The 26,119-nt window shown below is 44.0% G+C and overlaps 1 protein-coding gene across 3 annotated transcripts; it reads right to left on the minus strand.

Moving 5' to 3' along the window:
* Nucleotides 1-25,161, minus strand: LOC101803225 (F-box only protein 40). Of its 3 annotated transcripts, XM_005016742.6 has the most exons (8): nucleotides 24,991-25,160; nucleotides 7,400-7,477; nucleotides 7,041-7,283; nucleotides 6,024-6,305; nucleotides 5,075-5,416; nucleotides 4,575-4,898; nucleotides 3,956-4,048; nucleotides 1-3,615 (listed from the first exon to the last, which is right to left on the minus strand). In XM_005016742.6, exons 2-8 carry the CDS (start codon nucleotides 7,446-7,448, stop codon nucleotides 3,596-3,598), a joined length of 1,353 nt encoding a protein of 450 aa, XP_005016799.4. In that variant the 5' UTR covers nucleotides 7,449-7,477; nucleotides 24,991-25,160; the 3' UTR covers nucleotides 1-3,595. The 3 variants fall into 3 exon arrangements, with proteins under 3 accessions (XP_005016799.4, XP_071899681.1, XP_005028814.4); XM_072043580.1 differs by lacking the exons at nucleotides 1-3,615; nucleotides 3,956-4,048; nucleotides 4,575-4,898; ... (2 more) ...; nucleotides 7,041-7,283; nucleotides 7,400-7,477 and adding exons at nucleotides 10,202-14,244; nucleotides 16,734-18,627 and having other exon boundaries at nucleotides 24,991-25,161; XM_005028757.6 differs by lacking the exons at nucleotides 1-3,615; nucleotides 3,956-4,048; nucleotides 4,575-4,898; ... (2 more) ...; nucleotides 7,041-7,283; nucleotides 7,400-7,477 and adding exons at nucleotides 10,204-14,244; nucleotides 16,734-18,632 and having other exon boundaries at nucleotides 24,991-25,161.
* Between the last annotated feature and the right edge of the window lie 958 nt (nucleotides 25,162-26,119).

The raw sequence follows: 26,119 nt of genomic DNA on the forward strand, positions 1-26,119 counted from the left end.
AAGTTTTGGCTTGTCTTTATTCACGGTACAGCACAGTCATAGACCCAAAGCAGTCCTGTATTGACTCGTGTACAGAGAACTTAATCTTACATTTTACAGGTTGACAAAATCCCAATCAAATTTCATACCTTACATTAAACAATTCTCTTAAAGAATTAATTTAAAACATCTACATTTGATATTTGTTTGTATAGACACATACCTTATAGCGGGTTGGTTTGACTAGCAGCTAATCAGATGACAAACAGATTCCTACCTCTCAGTTCACGTGGGCAGGCACTGATGCCACGTGGCACTTGGCCACTGCACATTTGACCTTGGAAGGCAGAGTGGCTGTCTCCCAGAGACACAGAACATATAGTATTAATTATTCATATCCTTCTAATGCAATCAAGTTTATCTTTGACAAACTTTTAGTCTCTTGGTGGTATTTTCTGTAATAAGCAGTTTGTATTTAAATGTAAGGAACATTGTTGTTAAACATAGCATCACTTTATTTATCAGTATTACTTTTTTCTCCTTTAGGGTGTATGTCTGACTTTTGTGGTTTAAATTCAGCTTGAAAACTTCAGGGGCACAGTAATACAGGGACTTAAGTGGGGAGCATCAGAGAAAATGCTGTGGAGTAAAATCAAGTGCCACAGTATATTTCTCCTTACAAGGGATACAACCACTCCCAATGCATCTCCTACATCTTTCTATTACTTTTTCTTTGCTTTATGCTGTTTTATGGGCCAAAATGGCAAACAAATCACCAGCTCACACTTCACACACAACACAGGCCTGGGCATTTTATTAAATAAAGAGACCAATCTCTCTTTTAACTGAGGCCATTAACTGTTTTGGTTAAAGAACAGGTTCAGAACAGTAATCTGTCCTGTATTTGAAGACTTTGTGAGACGGTCTACCATTTTTATTGACAGGCAGCTAGGACAATCCTCTTCACCATTGGGCACATTATGTCTTATTCTGCTCTGTACATGCCTAAATGTAACTTGCAGCCTTTGGTTCTCACTCTGCATCTCTCTGCAGGTTATGGTGCCATCAGTACCCTACCTTCTGTAATGTAGTTAAGAGAAACTGTCTTAGTAAGATCAGAGCAATGTTTCAAAATGCCTCCCTGGAAAGCATTTTCTGAGCTTCCTAATTGTTCCTGTCATTTAACTCTGTGCCACCTCCAAGCTTTCAACACATATATATTTTTAAATGTGTGCACCTGCACTGCAGACAGCTGTGGCAGCTCCAGGTTTCGCTGTGCTTCCAGCTCGGTGTTCTCAGTCACAAACAGAAGGGACTTCTCCAAATGAAGTTCCTGCTCCTGGCACTTTGTCCTTCCTCCCTGGCTATGCTGCCATGTGCCTGCATCCAAACACTCATCCCTTATCTGGGGGTTGCTTTGAATACATTTGGCAGTGCAAAAAGCTCCAGATTAGCATTCTCTGGGAGTGAGGGTATTCATCAAAAAAATGAAGAGGAAATGCTACAAGCAAAAGCTGCTTCTGCCAGCAGTTACCTTCCTCCAATGGTCACTCTTAGGCATGCTGGTTACTAACAGTGACTGATAGATTATTGAGATCTTTGAACACGGAGACAGTGTGGAGGTCCAGTACCCAGGGAGATGCCACCAGCATTACTGAACGTCTCATCTTGTTTGATTATGATCAACTCAACAGATGAGCATCGATGAACATCTAGTGGTTCATGTGGGTCTAAAGGACTCCCTCCACATTAGCTACCTATCTTGCCATTTGCAACTTTTATCGACAATCATTTTTATAATTGTATCTCCTGATCCAAATGTGGAAAAGCATTGGGATCGCCATCAGCTCTTGCAGAGGCACACACTTTCAGCAGTGATTGAGACTTCTTTTTGGACAATTAAATGTTGTCATTTGTCTGTTAGGCAGTAATTAATATACATGATGCAAATTATGATGCAGACATACAGTATCATTACTTTCTTCAGAATGTCTTGCTGGTTTACAAATTCATTGGTTTGTTAAATCTGCACAAGTATTTTTATCAAAAAAAGTATTATTTAATCAATAAATTGGGAGTTATTTTTCTCATAACTTTTTAAAAAATAAAGAAACATATGAAATTATTAATGTTATTTTCATTTTTGAAGCTGTTGTTAGCTGATTTGTATTAGCTTCACACTGTCTTAACTATGACTACTGCTATTTACAAGTCACGTAGTTGTCTTGCTTTTTGTTTGTGAACACTGGCACATCTTGCTCTTCCAATACCTTGGAATTTCTCTAGTATTCCAGGATGTTTAAATATCCAACTCCATTGGACCAGACAGCTTCTCAACCCAATCTTTTTTGATGTTGAGATGCAAATTATCTTGGCCTACTGATCTGAAAATACTTAAGCTTAATAAAAGCTGTTAAAAACCCTCCTTATTTCACAGGTACATTAGAAAGTTGTTACTCTCCTCATGTAATCTGGCTACTTCTTTTTAAAAGATTTGTCTTCTCTGTATCAAAAAATCTCCATCTGAAATCTCTGTTAACAGCTTTACCTACATCCACCTGGTAAGAGGCTGTTGCTAGAATTTCTTGGCTTCCAACATATTTTGAAAAAAAACCTCCAACAGCCTTTAGCAGTTGCAGCAATCCATTTTTTTCCCAGATATTTGAAGCAGTCCTTATCAGTTTGTATGCTTCGTGTATGCTCCATAAGTTCTAACTTGTGCGCCATTAACCTTCTTTCCATCTAAACCTTCCTTCTACTACTTATTTATTTATTTATTTATTTATTCCCATTGGTTATATATAAGATTTCTGAGTGTTACCTTCAAATTGCCTGTTAGGCAGAAAAGGTTTTTAATTGAGTCTATTTTTTTCACAACTACAGAACCACAGATCTTTTCCACCTTATAAACTTCTGCCAGTGAAATTTCTATTAAAAATATTGTAACTTTTCAGTGGAGAATTTTCATCGTATTTTTCTGATTGCTAGACATGCAATCAACTTAAGCCATCACTTACCCCAGTTTGAGGGTTAACCATTTTGAAGAACCAATTTTCAAGTACCTAGTTATTTGTCCGACATTACAGATAAAGCATATACATGCATAAAAAATAAATATCTTACTTAAAAAGCTTACTATTAGCCAAATGTACTTATACAAATCTGCAGACACATACCTATTTACAACATGTATATGTACATACACTTATCTATACAGACACATGCACACATACAGTAATACAAGCATTCATATATATATATATATATATATATATACACACACACAAACTATTTTTCCCTGAAATTGAAAAATGGTAATTTCTAAAAATGCATGCATGTTCCATCTAGCATGGCATCCCAGCAAAGAGCTGAGCCTGTCAGTGTTGCCCTCCCAAAATGAAGGCACATTTTCCAGTGTTTCTTTTCAGCCTCTGTCTCTGAATGGCCACTCAGCTCCTTCACCAAGGGCAGCCCTACCATTCCCATACAGACCAATATCTTCTGTCCAATGTTTGGTCAAGGCTGGCTCTCTGGAGCAGGATGTGTCAAGAGCAGGGAGACAAAGGAGGGCAGGTGGGTGACACAAGAGCTTCTTTTACTCCGAAACTGTTAGAAGTTACCCAGACTTTGGCTTAGCTGAAAAGGAGGGGAAAAAGAAAAAAAAAAAAAAAGAAGAAGAAAACAAAAAACACACCTAAGATTCAGCAAGACCAAACTGGTACAGAACACCACCCTGTGCAGGGATCCACCAGAAGTGAATGGAGAAGAGCACTGCATCCTTGCCCTGCCAAGAGGCGTTGGAAGGGCAGTAAGACTGCAGCTATGGGATGGTAGCCCTGCACACTGCAGGGGCAAGGGAGGAAAGGGAGAGGGCAGCAGGACCTCCCCAGCAGTGACACCGAGGTGCCAATTTAAAGAAGATGTCCCTTGCTCCATCTCCCATACCAGGCAAGTGGCTCGGTGCTTAACCTCCTACCTGCTCTTTTCCGTCTGAGCACAGTGAAGAGGACAGTGATGAAAATGGCAGTGGCAATGAGCATCCCCACAAGTCCTTCCCATCCCTTGTGCTCTGTAGAGGAAGAGGAGGATCAGGGATGTTACACTCGCTTGAGCAGGTGAGCAGACAGAGAGTTGTCACAGCTCAACAAGTCCGCACAGCACGTGCTCTTCTCAGATACACCAATGTGACACGAAACACGTGCACTAAAGCCACAGGCACAGGGCCAGTTATACTGGCTAGACTGATGTGTCGTAATTTGTCAAATGGCAACATTGCCTGCTTTTCCCTGCTGGGTCAGAAGGATACATAGAAGCAATGACCCATTAGGAAGGAGAGCAAGAACAGCAGCAACTGCACATCAGCTCCAAGGGGGAGAAGCACTTGTTGCACTGCTGGGACTACAGCTCCTGAGAAGCTTCAGTCTCCAGCTGAACATCAGCTCCAGCTGAACATCAGCTCCAGCTAGGCTCCTAACTCCTAAGGAAAGCAGGAAGAAACAGGCAAGTGTCAGAATTTTTAATCCTTGTGGTGGGTAATGAGGTGGCAGGAGGTCCAGGCAGGGCAAAGGACTTGTTCCTCCACCCCTTGCACTCACCTGGTGCCTTCAGATGGGCACTGACAGAGATGGGCTCCTCCAGAGCCATGTGTGAAACGTGGCAGGTGTAGGTGGCTGGTGCTTGCGCTGTGGCAGAGCTGAGGCTGAGGTAGGAGGTGATGCTGTAGGTGCCATCCTGGCTTTGCCGGTGACTGGAGAAACGCGTGTCTGAGAGGCGGATTTCTGCTTCATTCTCAGGAGACCTCTGTGTCCAGCTCACCGAGACATCCAGGGGGTAATAGCCAGCAATGATGCAGGACAGTGTAATTGTCTCATCGCTCTCAAATGACACCACTGATGGAAGCACACGGACCCTTGGGGGCTCTGGAGAGGGAAAAAACAGGGATTAGACTTAGTAATATTAGCAGGCAACACGAGTGCCATCCACCCACAAGCTGCCTGTGACAAGTGTTGGGAGCAAGAGAGTAAGGGTGCTGGGTGAAGTTTCAGTGCCTGGGAACACAGCACTGCTGTTACCCCCATGGATTTGCCTTCCTCACCAGCCACAAGCAGCTGGATGTTGTGCTGGGCCTGGTGCTGTGCGGTGGACACCATGCAGATGTACATCCCTTCGTCAGCCACAGTCGCTCCTTGCAGGCTCAGTGATGCGTCTCCACTCCCCAGAAGTTGTGCCACGTCCACATGGACTTTTGGCTGGGTTGCAGGGCCTGTGCTCCCCACCTGGTACTGGTAAATGCTCTGGCCTCTGCCTCGGTGCTGCCTCCTCCACTCCAGGGAGGACAGCGTGGAGCTGGGGGCCAAGGCAAAGCGGCAGTCGAGGGTAACAGAGCCACCGAGACTTGTGCGCATGGAAGTGTTGCTTGATGAGGACTGAAATTCAACTAGAAATAGAAAGAGGGACACAGGCAAGTGGGGAGTTAAGCAGATGTGGTTAAAAAAGGCACTCTCAGTTGCAAAGCATGGGCAGTGGTGTCCTCATGCAGAGGTGGCACCTTATGTGGTGTCCCAGGGGCCACGTGGGCTGAAGAATGGAGGAAGCCAGCCCAGTGGGGTTAGTAGGTGGACAAACAGGCGGACACCAAGTGCATGCCATGGTCTTGAAGCACTTGCTTGAGTCTCCCTCCTTGGAGATCTTCAAAAGCCACCTGGCCATGGCCTTGGGCAAACTGCTCTGAGTGTCCCTGCTGGAGCAGGGGTTGGACCAGATGGCCTCCAGAGGGCCCTGCCAACCTCCACCATTGTGTGATTCTGTGCTATCCTCAGGAGCCAGGGCATAGAAAACTCAGAGAGGAGGCACAGGGGGTGGCAAGTCTGTCCCCAAAGAAGGACCTTTATAAAAGGAGTCTGCACGACCTGTTTTTTTCCTAAGCAACTCCTCTGGCAGCCCTCAGTGCCTAGTGAGAGGTGGGTCACGGGGCTCTTGGGGTGGCAGGCTCCCCTCCTTCACATCTCTCAGTGCTCTGGGGATACCCCAGGCCTCCTGGTCACCTGTGGTCAGCAACGTCCCCTCCTTGCTCACAGGAATCCCCAGCTTTGGGTGCAGCACTGCATCGTGTCCCTCCTCCTCCTGTCCGCCGGGGCAGGGTCCTCTGAGCACCAGGGCGATGCTGATCCCACCGGAGAGCTGCAGGGTGGCCGTGAACCAGGAGGCTCGGCAGGGCCCCTCGCCATCCCGCCGGGAGCTGTACAGGGAGAGCTCGCAGCTCATCTCCTCCCCGTTGCAGTCCATGTGCAGCAGGGCCTCTGCGTGTGGGATGGACACCGACTGGGCTGTGAGGAGAGAGGGAGACATTTAGCCATCCGGGTCCGAAAGGAAGGCAAAGTAAATGGATGAGATGTGCTGTGAGGGTCAGTCAGGGTGCAGAAATGCAAGGCTAGGCTTATCAAATGAAGGCCAGTAAAGAATATGAAAGGTTAGAAGTTAGTTGAGATTTCTTTACATCCCTCAGTCTGGTTTTATTTCTTCCCGCAGAGTTCACTGTGAGCAAAGGAAGCTGTTAGGAAAGGAGAATATGCAGAACAGATTCCCTTCAGCTAGCTCAACAAAGCAGGCTGTATATGTGAACTACCCGGTGAAGACTTGCAATGTTTATTCTTTTGGGGCCTGAATCCAGGTGCAAAGGGGACCCTGAAGCATCTCAATTAAGGAAAGAAAGTGTGGCAAGAAGGCAGGAGTGGCTGGATGTAGGGACAGGCTGTATGTGTTTTTGTTCAAAGCACAGGCTTACTTGTAGGCACAAGCATCTTACATGACCACCCATAAGTGACCTATGTGCTTCCCAGTACCTGCTGCTGGCCCTGAGAGGGACAGCTCGGCTTCATGCACACTTACCAAGAAGCTGATACTAGCAATGACAAAAGATAGGAATGCTCAAGGCTGCAATAACAACACATAGTGGCGTAATTACTCAGTTGTTTTTGGCGAGGGATTTTTTGTACAGGCCTGGTGCATGTGAATGGTCAAAACCCTGGAGGCAGCTCTCTTACCCCAGCTCTCCCACTCACCTGAGGCTTCAAAGATGATGGGAGGAGTGGAGTCAGGAGTTTCCCGTGGGACTTCGTAGTCAGTTACGTCTCCCAAGCTCCCGTCGTCTCTGACGCTGATACCCCTTAGCACTAGGGTAGCAGGGTGCTTGGAGAGCGAGGCACCGAAGCCATGCAGCAGTCCTCCATCCCACACATAGGAGCAGTCCAGGATGATATCCACCGTGCGATACTGAGGCACTGCTGTGGGATCTTCCAGTGGGCCTGCAGGGAGGGAAGAGAAACAGTTTAATGAATGAATCTCTTCCAGGCTGTTCTCCCAGCCCTGCTGAGGGTGCAGCCTTTTTGGGGTGGAAGCGCAGGATCCGACCCCGACTCACCCGCATGCAGAGCCAGCACGCAGCAGCACAGGATGAGCTCTCTGATCATGTTGCACCCAGGGAAGGGCTTCCAGCCGGCTGAAACACAGAAAAATTTACGGGAATCAGCCCCGGCCCCAGACTGCTAGCAGCACTCGTGGTTTTAATTTCACTTTCACTTTGACAAAGCAGAAGAAAAAAAAAAAAAAGCACAACTCCATTACGCCTGTTAACTCTTTCTTTACCAAGAATAGCAGTCTTAACAGGAGGGCATAATGCTGAAGGCTTGAGACAGCAGGGAAATGGGATCAAGAAGCATCCCCAAACCCCGAAGAAAGGCTGCTTTTGCTGGATACCTCTTTAAGAGTCAATGCTATGTCAGCCTTTCTCACCACCCTTGGCTCACTGTGCACCCCATGAAAGCTGCTGTGTCTCTGTACACTTGCTTTTTAGAAGATTTTAGCTTTGTGAGAGGCTTGGAGCTTGAAGCTGTGTATTTTTTTTTTCCCCCTGTGGATCCTTCTCTAAGTGCCATGAAGCACACGGGAGCTGTTTTGCTCAGTGGCTGTGGAGCCGCAAGCTGCCAAGTCAGCCCTTGCTTCATGGGAAAAAACATCATGGAAAAAAAACAAGCCTGAGCACAGCTGTTAGAGAGAGAATGGATGAGCTCTGATGGCATTTTAACTACTGCCTTTTTTCACATCTTTCAGATGTACTGAGAGAAAACGGCATTTTTTTTTCCTCTGGTGGTCTGTTCCTCTCCTCTGTCTTTCAAGCCCTGCAGTAATACAACCTAGCCCTGCTGTGGCCTGCTATAAGCATGCGTACGCATGCGCAGCAAACATGATAGCAATCTCTCCATCTCTTCCAATGCAACTTCCTGAAGCCCAGCCCAGGCAGGATTTGTGCTGGACAGACACCTGCTCAGCAGTGAAACCACCCCGGTTTGTTCCAATTAACTCCTGATATGCACTTACCCCTTGCATCCCCACCCCATCCTCATTAACCACTCCAGTCCCACTTAGAAAAGTCTCACAAGGAATATTAATTCTCCCTGCTGTGCCAGTGTGGCCAAAAATGCATTTCAAGCCTAAAGGAGCTGATTTGGCCAACAGCACCCAGGAGCTGGGGGAAGTTGTGTCTGTGAAATGGGTCGTGGCTTACTGCTGGTAGAGTGGCCTGAACACAGTAGTTGTGATAAAGTTTGTCCTTCTGAGCAGCAAGCCACCCCTGACAGCTCTGTGTCATCAAATCCCTCCAGATGTCTGCAGAAGCTGGGACTCTTTTCCAGTCTCCAAGCTGCAACATACTGCATGCCGGATTGGCCTGGCTAAAGGAAATGGCTCCAGTAAAATGTTGTGCGTCTTACTGAGCTAGCTAGTAAATAGAATTTTACAGTGTATGCATCACACGCAAAAGATCTCTTTGACGATGATGCAATGGCTGGGAGAGAGCAGTGTGCCTATTTTTGTACACAGGAATACCAAAAACAGTTAAATAGGTGTATCATGACAGATACAGAGGTATCAATGGGCAGAAGTCTAGACAACAAGGGCAAGAATATCGTAATTGTGGTAAGAGAATCACAGCAGACAAGGCAGGCAGGCAAAGGTATGTTGAGTTCAGTCCTGGGAAGGGGGTGAGACCAGAGGGCACTGAGATAGTACCTCCCCAAGCTTCATCTTGCTGCCATTGCCCTTCTTTATATTAGCTGCTACTATTAGGGAGCCTTTGGCTCCATTCTGTTTTTAACTCCCTTCCAGATATCTGTATGAAATAAATATGAACAACTAATATGGGGTGGAAACTAGCTATCCTACAGGTAACAGAAATATGGTAGGATACCAGTCACCCCTGGTTTTAAAATATCCTGCTGTTCAGACTGATAGAAATGAAGAACAAAAATAGCGCATTAGGTGAAACTGAGGAAAAAATTCAAAATAGGTGCTTTTTTTGTGGTGCAGCTCAAAGACAACTGTGAACCACTCCAGTTCATAATTGGATATGTAGAGAGAGTGCTAATACTGGGTGATAACTCCCAGTAGGAGCTGTGCTACCATAGGAAACTAATTTCATATTTAATGACTGGAGAATAATCTCCTATAATCATAGTGGTGCTTAGGCCTGTAAGTCTCAACATGACAGGACAAATTCCTTCACAAAACAGTCACTGAGCCTACAAAAGATTTGTTAGTTGTAAATAGCAGTTAAGTCATAGAGCAGGTGGTCATTAAAAATAAGTTTGGAGCACGTGATCATAATTTGCTTACATATAAATGAAGCAGGAAGCTGAATAAAAATAGGTCTGTACAGTACTTGGAGGTTTTGCTTCAAAAGGGAAACAAACAAACAAATAAATAAATAAATACAGGAAATGAGAGAAGTCTTTGAAGTGGACTATAGCAATGAGGGAACTGGATGTGAGAGAAGCCCAGAATGTCTGTGAGGGATGTAGAGCAGTTATGGAAATTGCACCCCAGGAGGAAAAAAAAAAGCTTTTTGTGGTTACTATGATCAATGGTCACAATGTTATTGAATATAAGTGATGAATAAGGAGATAGGTTGTCAAAGAAAATGCTTCTTCAGGTGTTTGTAGATATAATGGGATGTTAATCTAGAAAATTAATTTTTAGAAGAGAAAGTTTTTCATACAGGTAAATAACAAGGAAGGACAAAGTGACTATACAAAGAGGACGAGGCCAAGAATAACAATACGTGTTGCTGATACATAGCCTTAGTCTTCAACCAGAAAAGTTATACCGAATGGAGCAGATGAAAGTAATGAATATGAGGGTACAGGAACCACATCTGATTAGAAAGCAAAGCTAATGTTATTGTGATGAAACTAAGAAAACAAAATAAGACATGGATTTTGATGCATTTTTTAACCATATTTTTTATTATTATTCTTAAGAAAGCAACAAGGAGTTACATGGTTTTGCAAAATAACATACATTGTACAGATAAACTTCACCTTATCTGGGTTCAGTTGGTTTTGGGAAATAGAGGCCTGGAGAGTAATTTCTTAGTCCAGCCTGGATGTACATGTCAGTAGGTAACCTACCCTTTCACCCCTGAAGAAATATCATCCCATGTTAATGTATAACACTGATAGGGAGCTTCTAGCCCCTTCTCCAAGCATTTATCCAGAAAATCTGCTGTTGGCAGCAAATGGTGAGTGCGCAGGAATGTCAAAACTGGAGGCTCTTTGTGGTTTCACAGTGGCCTCTTAGCTTGCACTTCAACAATACATTGGCTGAATATTCTAACCCAGAAAAGAGGTTGTGCCACAGAGTGAGGTTCACTGTAAAAATTACAATTCAAAATAGAGTCTGCAGTTTACTGAGTTCACCAGGCTCATCTTACTTTGTCAGTAGAAACCAAATAATATGATCTCTCTATTCCCCTTAATATCCCCATAGGTCTCTGCTGCTCTAAATGTCACCCCTATCCTCCTAGCATTTCTTGAATTCAAACATTTCCTCCTAGCGTATTTGAAGCCCTATCACCTCTTCCACATCCCTCTTCCCTCCATTCCTGTGCCCTTTTACCTTTCTCCATTTGCCTCTCCCCATTACACCCACATTTAGTCATCTGTCCTCTATCCAAACCACTTACCTTTCTTCTTTCCAGTCTTCCCATTCTCTTGCCCTGAGCCTTTTTGCCCTGCTCTGACCTCTCTGATTTCCATGGTGCCATCATTTCAGTTCCAATTTGTCCAACGAGAGGAAACACCACAAAAGCTGTCAGCCTTATTTATTTGAACTTTCCATCAGCCAAGCTCCAAGCTTAAATTAGGAGCCTAAGGACTTGCTGAATCCAAACCATAGCCTCTCTTTTTACACTAAGCCAGCATTATGCTCACGCAATGCTCAGGCAAATTCTGTTCCTTGCAGCAGCTCCCCAAAAGCTTCTACTGACTCTGCTAATGAGTGGGACCATCAACACTGAGTTAGCTTGGCATGCCTCTTCTGATTAAACAGACTGCATCTGACACCAGCCCACAGCTCTCCTCTAGTGTTAAATGAGAGGTAAAGTATGAAGTGGCTACCAGCTGGCATTTGCTAGGTGGGTATGTGCTGTTCTGGAAGTGACCTCCACCTCCTTGTACTGTCTTCCCTCTCCTGGGGTTGGATTAACCAGGCTAACCTGAAGATCACTGCGGATTACAGCTTGCACTGTGTATGCTTAAGGCAGGATCGTAAATGAATCTTGTTGACTCAATCAAATTTACAGCTTACAGAAATATACATAGGTATTCATGGGGGTGAATTTGTCTCTTTCTCTGTGAATTAACACCTTGTGCCTCTCCAGTGTATCCTGTAGTAGTACTAGAAAGAAAATGATCCATATCTAGTTTCCTAGATGTTGTATCTATACCCCAAGAGGTAGAAGTTGCAGCATCCCTATCCGTAACCCACATCTTTAGCTATCTCACATTGGCTGAGATTGCATCCTCTCTGTACCTGATGCTGGCACCTCCTGGCTGGGGAAGAAGCAAGGGCAGTAGCAGTGGGGCTGTAATTTAAATCATGAGATCTCCAGGAAAAGGGAGATATAAGAACAAAACCCTCTGGCATTGACAGAAGTAGGCCGGAATCAGAATAGCAGCAATGCTGGAGGTGAAATGGGCCTGATTCACACCTACCATAAACCACTATTTCTCCAGTTTACATAAACTAAGGTGCTGATCAGATGGTTCATAGGTTGGACTAACTTTTTAGTGGTCTCTTATACCAGCCATGAACACTGACTTACTCTCAGGCGCTATCCTTTAAGGGTCTTTTTTTTTTTTTTCCTCTCCAAAGTGTCCATAATTTTGACTGCCTCTATTTTTAAGCACCAAGTATAGATGCTGGCACCTGATTCTTGGACAGCTGTGGTCTACAGTTTGGTGCTGAGCTTCTTTCAAAATCAGGCACATGACACGTGGAGGAGGAGGAGGCCATAAAGGCAGCCAAAAAAGCTGGATAACTGCATGTTCTCACCTCTGACAACTTCCCTGCTTAAAACAGAGGGCAATAATACTGGGTGACCCGTTTCATGGGTTTTGAAGACAAGGTGAGTATCATGGATGTTATGAGGACAGGTGTGTGTTTTTGCAAGCAATTTTAAAGGATGGCCAGTTTGTTTTTACAAGGTGGTTAAGGCACAAGGCAAAGGAACAGAGCACCTGACTGTAGCTGTACTTGGCCCAGCTCACATCCCCTGTGTTCGTTTGCTTCTGTTGCATAAAATTGGGGTGCAACTTGTATTTTCTACAGGGCACCTGTGCAGACGGGTTTATGGGTGAAGCATGATGAGACTTCCTAAAAAAAGATCTCCAGGGGAAGAAAATTGATTTAAAAATAAATAATAAGAATCTGTCACTACTGATACTCCTGCTCCTCATGTCAGGACAAACCCACCATCCCCACAGCTCAGATTATGTTATCCTGCGGGAATGTGTCTGGTGAAGAAATCATCCTCATATGGTAAAATCTCACGAGGACCTTTTGAGCTGCCAGGACAGCGCAGCTTATGCCTTCAGTACCCAGCATCCAGCTCAGGTTCATCAGCAACAATGAATGGCAGCCTCTGTCAATAAGAGAAGGCTCTTTGCATGGCCAGCCCTATCCTGCATCTGCATCAAAACCGAGAATCACAGGTGCAGCATATCTCCATCCATCGATGCCCATTTTCAACTCAATTAACTGAACTCAACTCATTCAACTGAACTTCAACTCATTTAACTGAAGCAATCATTATTCACACCATTGCTGAATGGGTTGCTGAACACCTTTTCTTTTACATAACAAACAAACATTCTTTGACAAATTGTTTATGACTACAATTTGCAATTTACAGTTGCAAAACTGAATAAGTGAGGCATTCTAAAAGTGTCTTCAGGTATTTTTTGATGGCTTTAATGGATTTAAAACATAACACACACACAAAAATTATTAACTAAAAAAAAGGAAAAAGTCAATTGAGCCCCTAAACAGCCAGGTTTGCTATCTGGTTATTTCCAACAAAGAGCACATTTGTTTGCTTTGGTTTGGTTTTGATGTTGCCACGAGCTCAGCTTTAAGCTTGCATTGCCTAAAGGATGGTTTGTGGTTGTGTGGTGCTATCCTGAGTCTTCAATGGAGTTTTAATTAATTGAGCGCAATTTTGGGGGTGTCTTTCCTTTGCCCAGGTCCCCAGAGACATTAGCAATCCTTAGGTCTGTCAGGTGAGAGGGCATCTGTCTGTGCTCCCAGAGCTCAGCTTTCCAGCCACAGGTAAGGAGTTTTGTACCTTTTCAAGCTAGGTACACTAACTGCTCTTGCTTCTCTCAGGGACACGGAGTTAGGAGCAACAGCCTGTCTTCAAGGATGCAAAGATGCTGTGTTCAAACAATATCCTTACTGCTTTCTCCAGGGTGCTTTATTAAGCAGAGAACAGAAAAATAAACAGAAAGCACAAGACATCAGTGAGCAGTGTGCCAGAACTCTTTGGATGAAGTTTTAACAATTAAAATAATGCAGGGAGGAAAAAAGAAATTGCAGGATGTTCCCAATGCAGCTGGGGAGATGCCAGTTTTGTCCTTCCAAAGGAGAGTTAGAAGCAACTATCTTTACATCCAGCTTCCCAGAGCTTCTTTTAAGGGACACTGAAAGGAGCGGGTCAGAGGAGAAGCTGGTTGCTCAGACCTTGCGCTTGAAGGTGGAAACCAAAGTCTTTTGAACAGGCTCTCGAGCCTCACACATGCCGGTCAGCAGCACAGGGTCCGTCTTGTGCTCCACTTTGTAGAATGGGCACTTCTTCAGGTGCTCTGACATGCATGCCACCTCGTTGTGCTGCCACCTGTTAACTCTGGAGAAGAGGCTGCTGAACTGCCAGGTCTGGGTGGCGATAGGGAAGGAGAGAGAAATCGGGGAGGGAAAACTGATATGTTAGTAAAAACAGAAGAGGATTTTCAGAAAAATATATATATGTCTGTAGTAGGTATGCATTACTTGTACTGGTTAGTGAAAACCAGACCACGCAGGGCTGCACAACAAGTGTAGTCTGCATTGTTATGTACCTCACACTTGTTTTTACTGCTTTAGTCATCACCTGCCATTTTTAACAGGAAAGCACAGTTTTTGGTGCCAATTTAGTGCTGGGCATGAGGAAACCCAGGACAGCTGACCACCACAACATCACATGTGAGGTGGGGTCCAAGGTGCTTATAGGTGTATCCAATGATAATTATAAGGCAGAATGACTACGGGATGCTTGTGTGATACGTATCTCAAAGAAACCTGACTTCATAAAGACCTTCCAAAGTCTTTATCAGTAACTTCAAAGGAAGGAACATTATAACACTGCTGTTACTCACCCCACCCCAGAACAAGCCTGGAAAAATCTAAGGTTAAGGTCATTCCTAGAAGAGTTACAAGCTTGTAAAAAACAGAAATGTGCAATTAAAAATTTCTGATTCTGTTTGCAGTGTTACCATGTGTCATCTCCTGATACACCACCATGTAGTGATAAGACCATGAATAAGTCACTTGAATATTTCCTGTATGCCATTAAATCAAATGAATTTTTAAAGTCATAGTTTAGAAATGTTCCTTCCTGTGGAAGGACAGTATGTGGATGTGCTGCATTTAAGGTTACCTAAGCCTGTCCTGTTTCTATATAATCATAGCTATCATACAAAGTAGACAATAAATTCAGATTAATTACAAATGAGATGTTTTCAAGCAGAATCTGTGCACTGAATACAAGATTCCTGCATGGTCAGTACAGACGGCTGACAAGAAAGGGTTTAGACAGCCTTTAAATTCAAGGCTGCTGGTTTTAAGTTGTGCAACAGTAACTGGAGTTAATTGGAACTGGAGTTAATTAGACCAGGTGGAATTTCTTCCTTTTGCTACTGGAAGCTTCATCCTCCAGCAAATGGTCTCAGTGGCTAACTCCTGTTTGGATTTGGCTGATTCAGCTTGCAGCCACTGTACTTGTTGCATTTGACACAGTCCCACACAGCAACCTGTTCTCTAAATTGGAGAGACATGAATTTTGATGGATCAACTCCTTAGTGGGTAAGGAATTGTCTGGATTTGATTGCATTCACAGAGTTGCTCCATGTCTGGGTGGAGTGCAACAATGAGTGGTGTTCCTCAGGGTCGATATTGGGACCAGTGCTGTTTAACATCTTTGTTGGTGACATGGACAGTGGGATCAGGTGCACCCTCAGCAACTTTGCTGATGACACCAAGCTGTGTGGTGCGTTTGACACGCTGGAGGGACAGAATGTCATCCAGAGGGACCTGGACAGACTTGAGATGTGGGCCTGGGTGAACCTCATTGAGTTCAACAAGGCCAAGTGCAAGGCCCTGCAACTGGGTCGGGGCAATCCCAAGCACAAATACAGGCTGGGTGGAGAGCAGCCATGTGGAGAAAGGCTTGGGGGTATCAGTGGATGAAAAACTAAACATGAGTTGTCAATGTGCACTTGCAGCCCAGAAGGCCAACCATGTCATGGGCTGCATCAAAGGAAGTGTGGCCAGCAGGTCAAGGGAGGTGATTGTCCTCCTCTACTCTGCTCTTGTGAGACCCACCCAGAGTGCTACCTTCAGCTCTGGGGCCTCCAGCACAAGAGGAATGAGGAATTGTTAGAGGGGGTCCAGAGGAGGGCCACAAAAATGATCAGAGGGCTGGAGCACCTCTCCTAGGAAGACAGGCTGAGGGAGTTGGGGTTGTTTAGCCCAGAGAAGAGAAGGCTCTGGGAAGACCTTATAGCAGTCTTCTCGTACCTAAAGGGGGCCTATAGGAAAGATGAGGAGGGACTCTTTGTAAAGGAGTGTAGTGATAAAACAAGGGGTAATGGTTTTAAGCTAAAAGAAAATAGATGTAAATTAGACATCAGAAATAAATTCTTTACTATGATTATGATTTCAAAACCCTGTTGGATTGATGTGAATGCCTGAGCTCCTTTCACAGTCACATCTAGTTCTTTACCCTTCAGTGTACTCTTATATCAGCTTGTAAAGAATAAAACAAAAGGGTGAACTGCAAGTTCTTTAAAACCATCTATGTGACCTTTAAGTATCAGGAATTCTCAGCTCCTGTTGCCTAAATACGGTGCAAATGCAAACAGGTTACTCAAGACAAGCTTGGGTGGGGAGCTGCAGCTAGGAAGTAGATACCCACTTACACCTTCCTGCCTTTGCTAGATGTACTGTACTCTATAGCACCAACCACCCAGGACAAATTGGGCTGCAAATTCTTAACCTCACGAACCTTCCCCCTACCTACATGCTTATATGCAGCATCACTTGCTATGCTTGTGTGTTATCTGGTGATACCCCCTGGCTGTCCTTTCCCCAGTGTTGCAGTCACTTGCCTTTCTGCGAGCTTTCCATGAAGTACCACCATGGGAATATCTTTTCTTCTCCCAGACCAGCAGGACCATTCCCCTCTCTTGAAGTAGAGTGGCACAGATGTCCCTCATCAGCACTGACACTTGCGATAGCTGAGATAAACTGAAGCTGTCCAGGAACCCAGCAATGTACTTCAGCACTTCCAGTGGGAGGCTGCTCAGCAAATCCTTGTTTCTCCCTCGATTGTCCACTGTGTAACTGCATTTCCCTGACTCAGCAAGGACAGTGTCAACCTCTGGTTTAATAGCAAATGTCTTGAGAAGCTTGCTGTATATCACCTTGGCCTTATGTCCATCAGGGCGGAAGTGATTTTGAACAAAAGTACATCCCAAGTAGGCCAGAGGACAGCGATGCTGAAACCATCCATCCAGACATGACTGGATATCAGCATGCACATTCTTGAAGTGGGATGCAAACTCGTCTCTCCTGAAGAAATGACTGCAAGTGAATGTGAAAGCTGAACTGCTTTTGTTGTGTCTTCTGGTTACACATTCAGTGTACAGCTCCACATGGAGTTCTGGTTGGCTTTTTTCATCCAGAACATCTGCTAGAACAGCATTGGAGGAGAAAGGCTCCAGGGGAAAGCTGTAAGTCTGTGTTGCAAAGTCCACAAACAGTCCATCAATACCTCTTGCTTCGGAGATCTCATGGCCTTTCAGTTCTTTTTCCAATGCACACAGCAGTGTGGCTTGAACTACGTTTGCTGTAGGCAGTTCTTCTGGACTTATTCCCAAATCTGAGGTATCCACCGACTTGTCTGAAGTTGGCATCTTGTGTCCCAGTGCATCTCCTAGCCGTGCTCTTTTGCCACAGTAACTAACTGGCACTTTGAAGGTGTAGACAGTCTTCACCTCCTGAGCTTCCAAGTTCCCATACACAAAGTCTTTTTCTTTCGGAGTGCAAGCAGCTAGCTGGCCAAAGCGGATGAGCATTCCCCCGTGATGTACCAGATACATGTTGTAATCGGCCACACCAACTTCTTTCTTCAGCCTCTCCAGGACCCCTTCTTGCCAAGGAGCCAGCCCTGTCATTTCTTTATTCGGTGTTACTTGTTCAGGCTGTTGGTCTTTTGCTTCTTCTGCATTACCAGGCGTTTCCTTTGCCTTCTCTGCAGAGCTGGCAGCACAAGGTCCTGATGCTGTTTTCTTGGAAGCCTCCTCTGTATTTTTTCCCTTGCCAGCTGCTGAGCCCGTTACCTTGCACGCCAAGAGCTCTTTGCTGAAAATGTTCTCCCAGGTTTTGTAACTCCCCAGATCCATTCCTTCCTTGTCCTTTGCCAAATCTTCACGCTCACGTTGGCTGAGCTCAGATGCTGGGTCATTGCCCTCTTGGGAACCACAGGCCAATCCTCCCACAGCACCTTCTTCCCCACCCATAGCTTCATCCATTAGGTCTTCCACTTCATCCTTTCTCCTCCACTCTGGAAACAAGTCGGCTACCCTCAAACTCCTGAAAAGTATCTTCTGGTCTCTGAGCGCCAACGCCGTGTCCAGACACTCCTCACTCAAGGTCTCCTTCATAATGTTTTTGTGGAGGGTTGTGTCTGAATCCACATTTGGCCAGCGATTCCACTCCATCGAGCAGCAGACAACGCTGGCTGGACAGACCTGAAGGTGCTTTGCCAGCTTAAAGCGGGCCATGGAAAAAGGACAGCCATAGTCTGAGTTAAGGCAGGGCACCTGCTCCAAGGGGCAGAGCAGCTGGTGCTCCTCCTCCTTGCACATGTGGAAGGTGGCTCCGCAGTGAAAGCGGCAGCTGATCACCATGCAGGAGACGGAGGGCTCGATCGGCGCGCGGCAGTGCCGGCTGAAGCATTTCTCACAGTGCCTGTGCTGCCCGGGGGGAGTTTTCTGAGCTCTGTGCTGGACGTAGAAAAGACAAGAGTTACTGCTTGGAGGGGCAAGGAAGGACACAGACCACCAGTGCCCATGCCCATGCCTGGTTTCTGCGAGTTAGATGCTCACATGCACTCCTAGCAGGAATAAGGCTGTGGGTAAATGATGCCCAGCTCTGATGAGCACTGATCCCCACAGGACAGTGTGCCCTGATAGCAGCATGGATCTCGGTGAGACCTCAGCGCTCTTTGCTCTTATCCCAGCAGAGACAGCAAAGGTTTGAGAACGAGCTGTTTTTCTGCCTCAATATTTGTGCTGATCCTGCCCATTGCTTATTGCTGAAATCAAGACTGCTGCAGGCAGAGAGGGAGCTCCACCACTTCCTCGATATGATTTGAATGGGAAAGGTGATATTTCTTTTTCCTCCCTAGAAAAATCAGCTGGTCATTTGGCCCACATGTCTTGTCATACCTTCCTCATCCCACTATGGACATGAATGGTCAATGGTCACAAATGAACCAACTGCAACTGCCCTACGTTTTTTTAGTTCATCCTACATACTTACAAGTCAGTGTCAAACACGACCCAGAACCGGATAGGTGATCCTGAGGTGATCATATTTTAGATTCAGTTTATGAAGGTGTTAGTGGTGCCACAGCGGCCCAGAAAATAGGGAACAGTCCCAGGCAACAAGAACAGAAATAAACAAAACCAGACTCCATTTCATAAATTCAGCTGCCACCTGGCAGGTCCATTAATTTAATGTTTTGCAACTCACAGACTAGATGAAAAGAACAAGTTGAGGATGCCAAAACAAATGTCTCAGAAATTTCAACCAGCCTTATCATATAAAAAGGCTAAATGTTTTCTTAAGGAAGAATGCATTTCAGTTCTCACACTCCCATATTAACATGGTTTCAAAAATATATTCTTTTGCTTTTCTCTCCCTAAAAATGTTGAAATGAAAAGGACATACCATTTTCCTGAGGTCCAACAGCAAAAAGCAGAAGTACAAGAATATGGAGTACGGAGACCATTACAGAAAAAGATATCACTGCCAGATTACTAGCTTTGTGTCAGAATGAATCACTCATCTGCTTCGGTTTCATTGTTGTGTTTTCCACTCTTTCCCAGTAAATCAATTAAATCACTTTAATTAGCTGAAAATAATACATTTATGAGGCCTGTCTCCAAAAGTTATCAGTGCACCTTGCTTATAATATCCCCACCCTTGCAAGAATTCCAGGCAAAGAGTATTACTCCTCCCTAAAAATGAGAAAACAGAAGCACAGAATTTGGCAGCAACTAAATAGAGGTGGTCATTAGCATGAGGCATGTCTTCTTTTGCCATAAAAAAATAAGAACATAACAAGAAAATAACAAATGACAGTCTGGGTCGGACCAGTGGTCCATCCACCCCTGCACTGTCCTTCTACAATGCTCATAAGAGGTGAACCTTGCTTCGGGGGAACATGTGGGAGCTTCTGTGGATCCGCAGGACTTTTCCCTTCATATGCTCTCAGCATCCACAGTTGCTGTACTGGAGACCTAGAAGCTGCCCAGTCCTTGTACTGCTTGGAGCTACCTCCCTGGATAACTTGATCTGGTAACAGCAACTTAGCCCAAAGAATAGCTGCTGCAAGTAGAAAACTCCAGGCTTTCTGACTTTTCCTTTGCTGTAAAGGGTGGTTAGCCAGGGCTTTTTATTTATTTATTTATTTATTTATTTATTTATTTATGTGCTTATGTATTTATTTGTTGTGAAAATGAGAAAAAGATCTTTGATTCATCTTCCCACCATGCTTCCTATGCAGTAGGACCTACCATAGCTCAACACAGTTCCATTCCGTCCATCACAGTCTCCAAAACTGACCAAAACCTGTTTAAATCCCCTTACTGAATCAACCCTATTCCCTCTCCATCCTAACTACTAAAGGAGCAAGTCTTTTCTGATACCTTCACCAAGGGACTGAAGACAGCAAAGCAGAAAAGCAGTATTTCATGACTGCTCATAATAATGTTCCCTGCTTGTCGTGGGAAGCACAGGGTTCTGCCCAGGGCTGACACCACAATGCTGGTCAGCATGGCCCCAGACAGCTTCAGCCCCTGAATAAATGTCATTTAGGACAACATCCATTCTGCTTTAGGCTGTTTAGTGACATCTACATTTATGCAGCTCAGGGAAGAAAGAGATGCAGATGGATTTATTTCACATTGGCAGTATCCTTGCTACTGTCATTCTTGTAGCATTTTGCTGCAAATATAATCTCTAAAAATAGTCCCAGCTATGACTCGCGTAAGGTCAGAGGAAGGCTGGGTACATTACACTGAAACAAAAACATGAATGTATGAACAACACTTTCCACTGCAAAACTAGCTATTAGAGAGAAATAATTGATAAATAAGAACGCATCTGAAGCGCAGGCCTTACGGTTCTCCAAAAACACAGAAAGGGCTGATTGTGAAGTTTCTGGAGAGGAGCCTGCTTTCACACTGCTGTGTGCTGAAACCAACCACACTAGAATCACATGGAGAAAAAGGAAATATAAATTTTGCTTGTGAACAATGACCACATCACAGCATTCACATCTAGAGTCAGTCTTCATGATTACTCAGATTTGCCATTTTTAGTTCATTTTACCCCATCTCTAAATTGTACACGCTGTTCAGTCAGAAAAAAATATTTTTCTCTCTCTCTTCTAATTGTCAGATCTGTGAAGTTAGAAGACAGGGAGAAGTGAGAGAGAATTTTTCTGATATGTATTAGGGTTTGAATGCTTCTGTTCTGACAAGACAATAATCATGAGCTCTGTATTTTAACTGATGATTAGCTCCATCTCTTAGTTGTTGATGTCATTGTCAATACAGAAACTACAACAGCTTTTCAAAACGCTTGACAGAAAATTTACCAATTCTTGCCTCAGTAAGTGATACATTAACATCCAGAGGCAGATAACACACAGATATGTCAGGTAATAAAACACTTCTCTAAACCGACGTACATCTTGTTTCACTGCAACTTGCAATATTTTTGAAGGGCTGCTTTAAAAAAACAACAACAACAGAAAAAAAAAAAAACGAACAAAATTTTTTACTTGAATCATGCTTAAGGTGCTGTGGAATGAAAAGATGCAAACTCCCATCCACAGTCTGTCCACTTTGGTAAATCTTTATTTTTAGACTGTCATGACAGCAAATCAAGTAAGGTTTAAAAATATACAGCCGCCTTTTAAACTACAGATATGTCTGTGTCTGAAGTAGATCTGTTCAGTGACAATAACTTGTAGTTTATAAATCAATTATAATTTATTTTCAGTAAATGCATATTAAATTTAGTTGCAGTTATTGAGCTAAAACAACACAACTGTTTCCTTATTTGGTATTTGTTCTGTGTAGGTGACTGATAATATGACATACTAAAATTGCACATCATATCTGAACTCTTCTTGCAGATTCAAGGGATGCCTCCCATTTTAAGAAACCATTTTAAAAGGCCATCAGAAACCCCAGACAATTATCTTGCAGACTGCCTCTGAGATCTGATTACCAATGAATACAAAACAATCTTTCTAAGATTTACAACATGATAAGCATCTCTTAAAAATCTCTGGGAAGTTTTCATCCAAACACTGGAGCCAAGAATGTTAAAGTTACATATAATATTACAACAACAAAAAAAATATTTTAAAGGAATGTGAAGTATGTAGGGCAGATAGCAGTTATTTACTATTTCTTTTAATCCCTGTTACCCCGTCACAGTGTATATCTTGTTTTCAGCATAATACTTAAATCTTGGGGTGAATATAGAGTTGCTGATTTCCTTACAGGGTTTTTCAATATATTTACTACCGTAGTATCTGGGTGGTTCACAAGTGATAATGAATTTGTCTTTGCAGTACTAGAGGTGCACTTGAGATTAAAAGACATTGGTACTTCCATCTGACAGATGTAGAATTAGAGTGTAGGAAAACCAAAGCAAATATAATTAACTATAATAGTTTCTGTAAATAAAACAAAAGCAAAGCAAGGGGATGCCCAGGTTCTGATGTCTCACCTGCCTGGCAGAGGCAACAATAGAATCATATTTTCTAGAAAATCCAAGCCTCTCTAAACTAGAGATTTTCTTCTCTTTGTGTGCAGTGCACCACCTCAGTCACCACAACCTGAACAACCTCAGCAAGAAATCAGGCTTGGGTCTCCAGTCACAGCACAGACATGTTTATTTCTGGGAGCCGAGGAAGAAAACACTATGCCAGTGGAAACTGCATGTTTATGTAATTCCTAGGAGACTAAGTTTTCTAACATCCTGCCCTTCGTTACAAAATAAAAAGCAAATCCAAGAATGTCACCATCTGGAGTCACAGTGACCTCTAAGTGAGTGACGCCCCACATCTTCGCAGCCAGGTCACTGTCCTGCATGGCACGCCTGCTCTGCAATTGCCATTCAGACTGATTTACAAGCACATTGCCAGCCAGGCTTCAGATGAGCCCAGTAGTGAACATGGCACAGCTCAGGGTACATGAAAAGGGAGAATAAAGAGTGTAGATGAAATAATTATCAGTAACACTAACAAACTTCTATTGAGTGCCTGCAAGGCATAGTTGCCTGGAGTCTTAACCCTTGAACAAGTTCATACAGATTTTACAGGGGCACTTTGATGCCAGGGCAATCCTTCTCATGAACCTCAAGTCCCTGATATAAGAGATGAAGATGGAAAAGATGTTCCATGAGACAACTGTCCCATTGGATAAGCCCAAAGATGGAAGGACAAATGACATTTAGGGAGCTATTCCCTGTATTTTTCAGCTGGAGACCAGCTGACTGAGACTGTGATGTTTTGTGGCAATAACCACTGGTTTGGAGATGCTGAATGTGTCGGATTTTCTTTATATGAAGAAATATACTTTAAAATGTCAGGGACAGAGTGGGTCCACGGCATAGAGCATCAGTCAGGCAGAGACTTCAGTTCCCTGCTTTTCCTCCAGATGATGCATGCTACTCAGGTTCCTGAAACAGCACATCAACTTCCCTTCAGCTCCCAAAACACGGCATGCAGGACCATGGAGCAAAAGATAAGCTGTCACATCACCAGACATCCCTTCTCCTGGTAAATCTGTGCTGCATGTGTGCAGTGAAGAGGCACAGAAACTCACCCAGGCCATTTCTATCCAACCAAATGCACCAGTGCTGCTGAGGGAGGAGCAGGGGAGGGTTCAGAGTAATGGGGCACAGGTAACACAGGGCACTGCTGGTAGGAACCCCATGCGGCACTTGTCTGAGCACTGGATCAGCAATATTTCTTGCTCCTCCCTACCTGGAACAACATAGTCACAGCTCATCTAAGACAAACCCACCAAAAAAATCATGCTGATACGGTCCCCTGGGTTCACGTGTGACACCGGGCAGCACAGCAGCAGGGGCTGAGGAGTGGAGTGGGAAAGGAAGAGACTGTGACAGGCACCCACTCTGCACCTAATGTGAAGGACTGTCCTTGGGAGGGACACAGTTAGGCAAACTCTTACTGTGCATCAGCACCTGGGTTTATGATTTGAGTTCACCAAGTGCCTTAAAATAACAGGTTACAGTTCAGTTGAAGCTTGAGAAAAACAAAACAAAACAAAACAAAACAAAACAAAACAGTTTTGTTTTGGGCTCAGGTTCTATTTTTGTTCCCTGGTAACAATCTCATTAACATACTTTTCTGAAAACTTCTTGAGATAGTCAAGTGAATGGATTTAAGCAAAACAAAAGAAAACCAACTAAACCCAGATGCCCAGTACAAAGAATGTGAGTGCTCATGGTTAAGATCTAAGTCATAAAAACAAAAGCTAAAAGATTCATGAATAAAAACTGCTAAGCATCCACAACTCTAAAAGGTACTGTAAGTAGTACCTGTAATGCTTGTAATTCTTACTTCATCACTGTATTATTTAGTCTGGACTAAAAATGCAGTTTGCAGTCTGAATCTTAAAACTCACTGGATTTTAAGACTTACTTTTTTTTTTTTTGTTTGTTTCTTTCTTGAAAGTTACATAAATTGAATTTTTGATTTATTATCTGTCATAATACCGAAGTTCCCATTTTAGAGCCAGTATGTTAGTTTTTTAAAACCCCAGATGCAGTGCTGCAAGCCCTGGCTAATCCACCGAATATGTTATGGAGGGTTTTTGTTGTTAGAGCAGCCTGTCACAGAAGTGTTCAGAGTTACCAGCTGCCTCTTTTCTCAGGTGTCACTTGAAGACATCTTGTGTCTGATTATTCTACTTCATCCTAATTACTAAGACTGTTTTGAAGACATCTTGGCTTTCATAGCTTGACACAGTAACCATCGCATTGCATAAGTTTTCACCAATAAAGGCTCTAGCCCTATTTACAAAGCCTTACCTTAATCATAGTGTCCCTGTGTTTGTACCGAACACTTGCGCTCTTGGTTTTGCTCAGCTGGGTTGAAGTGAGGTGAGTAAGGGCTAACAAGAAGCAAAGAAAGAAGAGAGAATGAGAGGACACAGAGCAAGCCCAAGTAGAAACATCAAGTAGTTTGGGGATGTTAAAAATAAAACCTGTGCATGTGACTGGGCAGCTCAGCTTTCAGAGCTGTCTCTTCCACTGTAGTTGTTAACACTGTCACTACTGGCGTGATACTTAACGGAGAGGATGTAAGAGAGGATGTAAGAGACGACACTAACCCTGCCCTCTGCCCTGGGTGTTCAGAGGAAAAGCTCAGAGCATTTCCCAGAGCCTTGTATGAGTTTCCTGCCATTCTCATCTTTAACCACGCCGCTCCTCTCAGTGCCCACATCAGCCTGTAGGCTCTGCTGTTGCAGCTGTCACTGCGTCCCCTGCTCCTGCCTTCACTCGCTCCAGCGGTGGGAGCACACAGGATGAGTTGCTGCTTCTCCCTGGTGGGGGAACACCTTGCTGCTGTGGTGGAAGCTCTGAGATCCTAAATCACAGACAGCTTTTTGTTCCACCTTATCTTTCTCTTTCCCTATCTGTGAGACCTCAGTAACGCTGATGGTTTGAAACAGTGCAGGCAACTGTGTTTTCATTTTTAGGTTGAACGAAATGTCAGTAGGTGACAACCAAGGCTTGCTGGTGCCAATTGTAATTTAGTAGTGCTAAATACGGTTAGCAGGCTGGCTCTGTGGCCTTTTTTAGAAAGGGCTGTATTACTGTGGTACCATTTTGTATCATCCCACTGCACTCAGGAAAACAGGGGCCAGCAGGAATATGTCTGAACCCATATTTCACCCAATCATACTATCACCAATGTGTTTGTCCCTTCCACTTCAACCCCTCACCTCCTTGTTCACAATTACTCTTCAGCCTTGACCCACAGCAACTTCTTCAATGTTGTCACTGTCTTTTTAGACTGCTTAAAAACATACTGCTCATATGCTTCACTTTTACACAAATCTGCTTCTCAAAATTCTCTGCTACCGATATAATAATAAATTCTCCAGCTGAATTAACCTAGATGACAAGTATTTAGTGCTTTAGAAGCAGGTGGTCC

Source organism: Anas platyrhynchos, chromosome 1 (assembly GCF_047663525.1).
Source record: "Anas platyrhynchos isolate ZD024472 breed Pekin duck chromosome 1, IASCAAS_PekinDuck_T2T, whole genome shotgun sequence".
Lineage (NCBI taxonomy): Eukaryota > Metazoa > Chordata > Aves > Anseriformes > Anatidae > Anas > Anas platyrhynchos.

Bases quoted from the DNA above. Each gene is read 5' to 3' on its own strand.
- LOC101803225 (XM_005028757.6), bottom strand. The intron at 14,245-16,733 runs GCAAGTGACTGC...ATCGCCACCCAG, and splicing joins CATGGAAAGCTCGCAGAAAG to ACCTGGCAGTTCAGCAGCCT.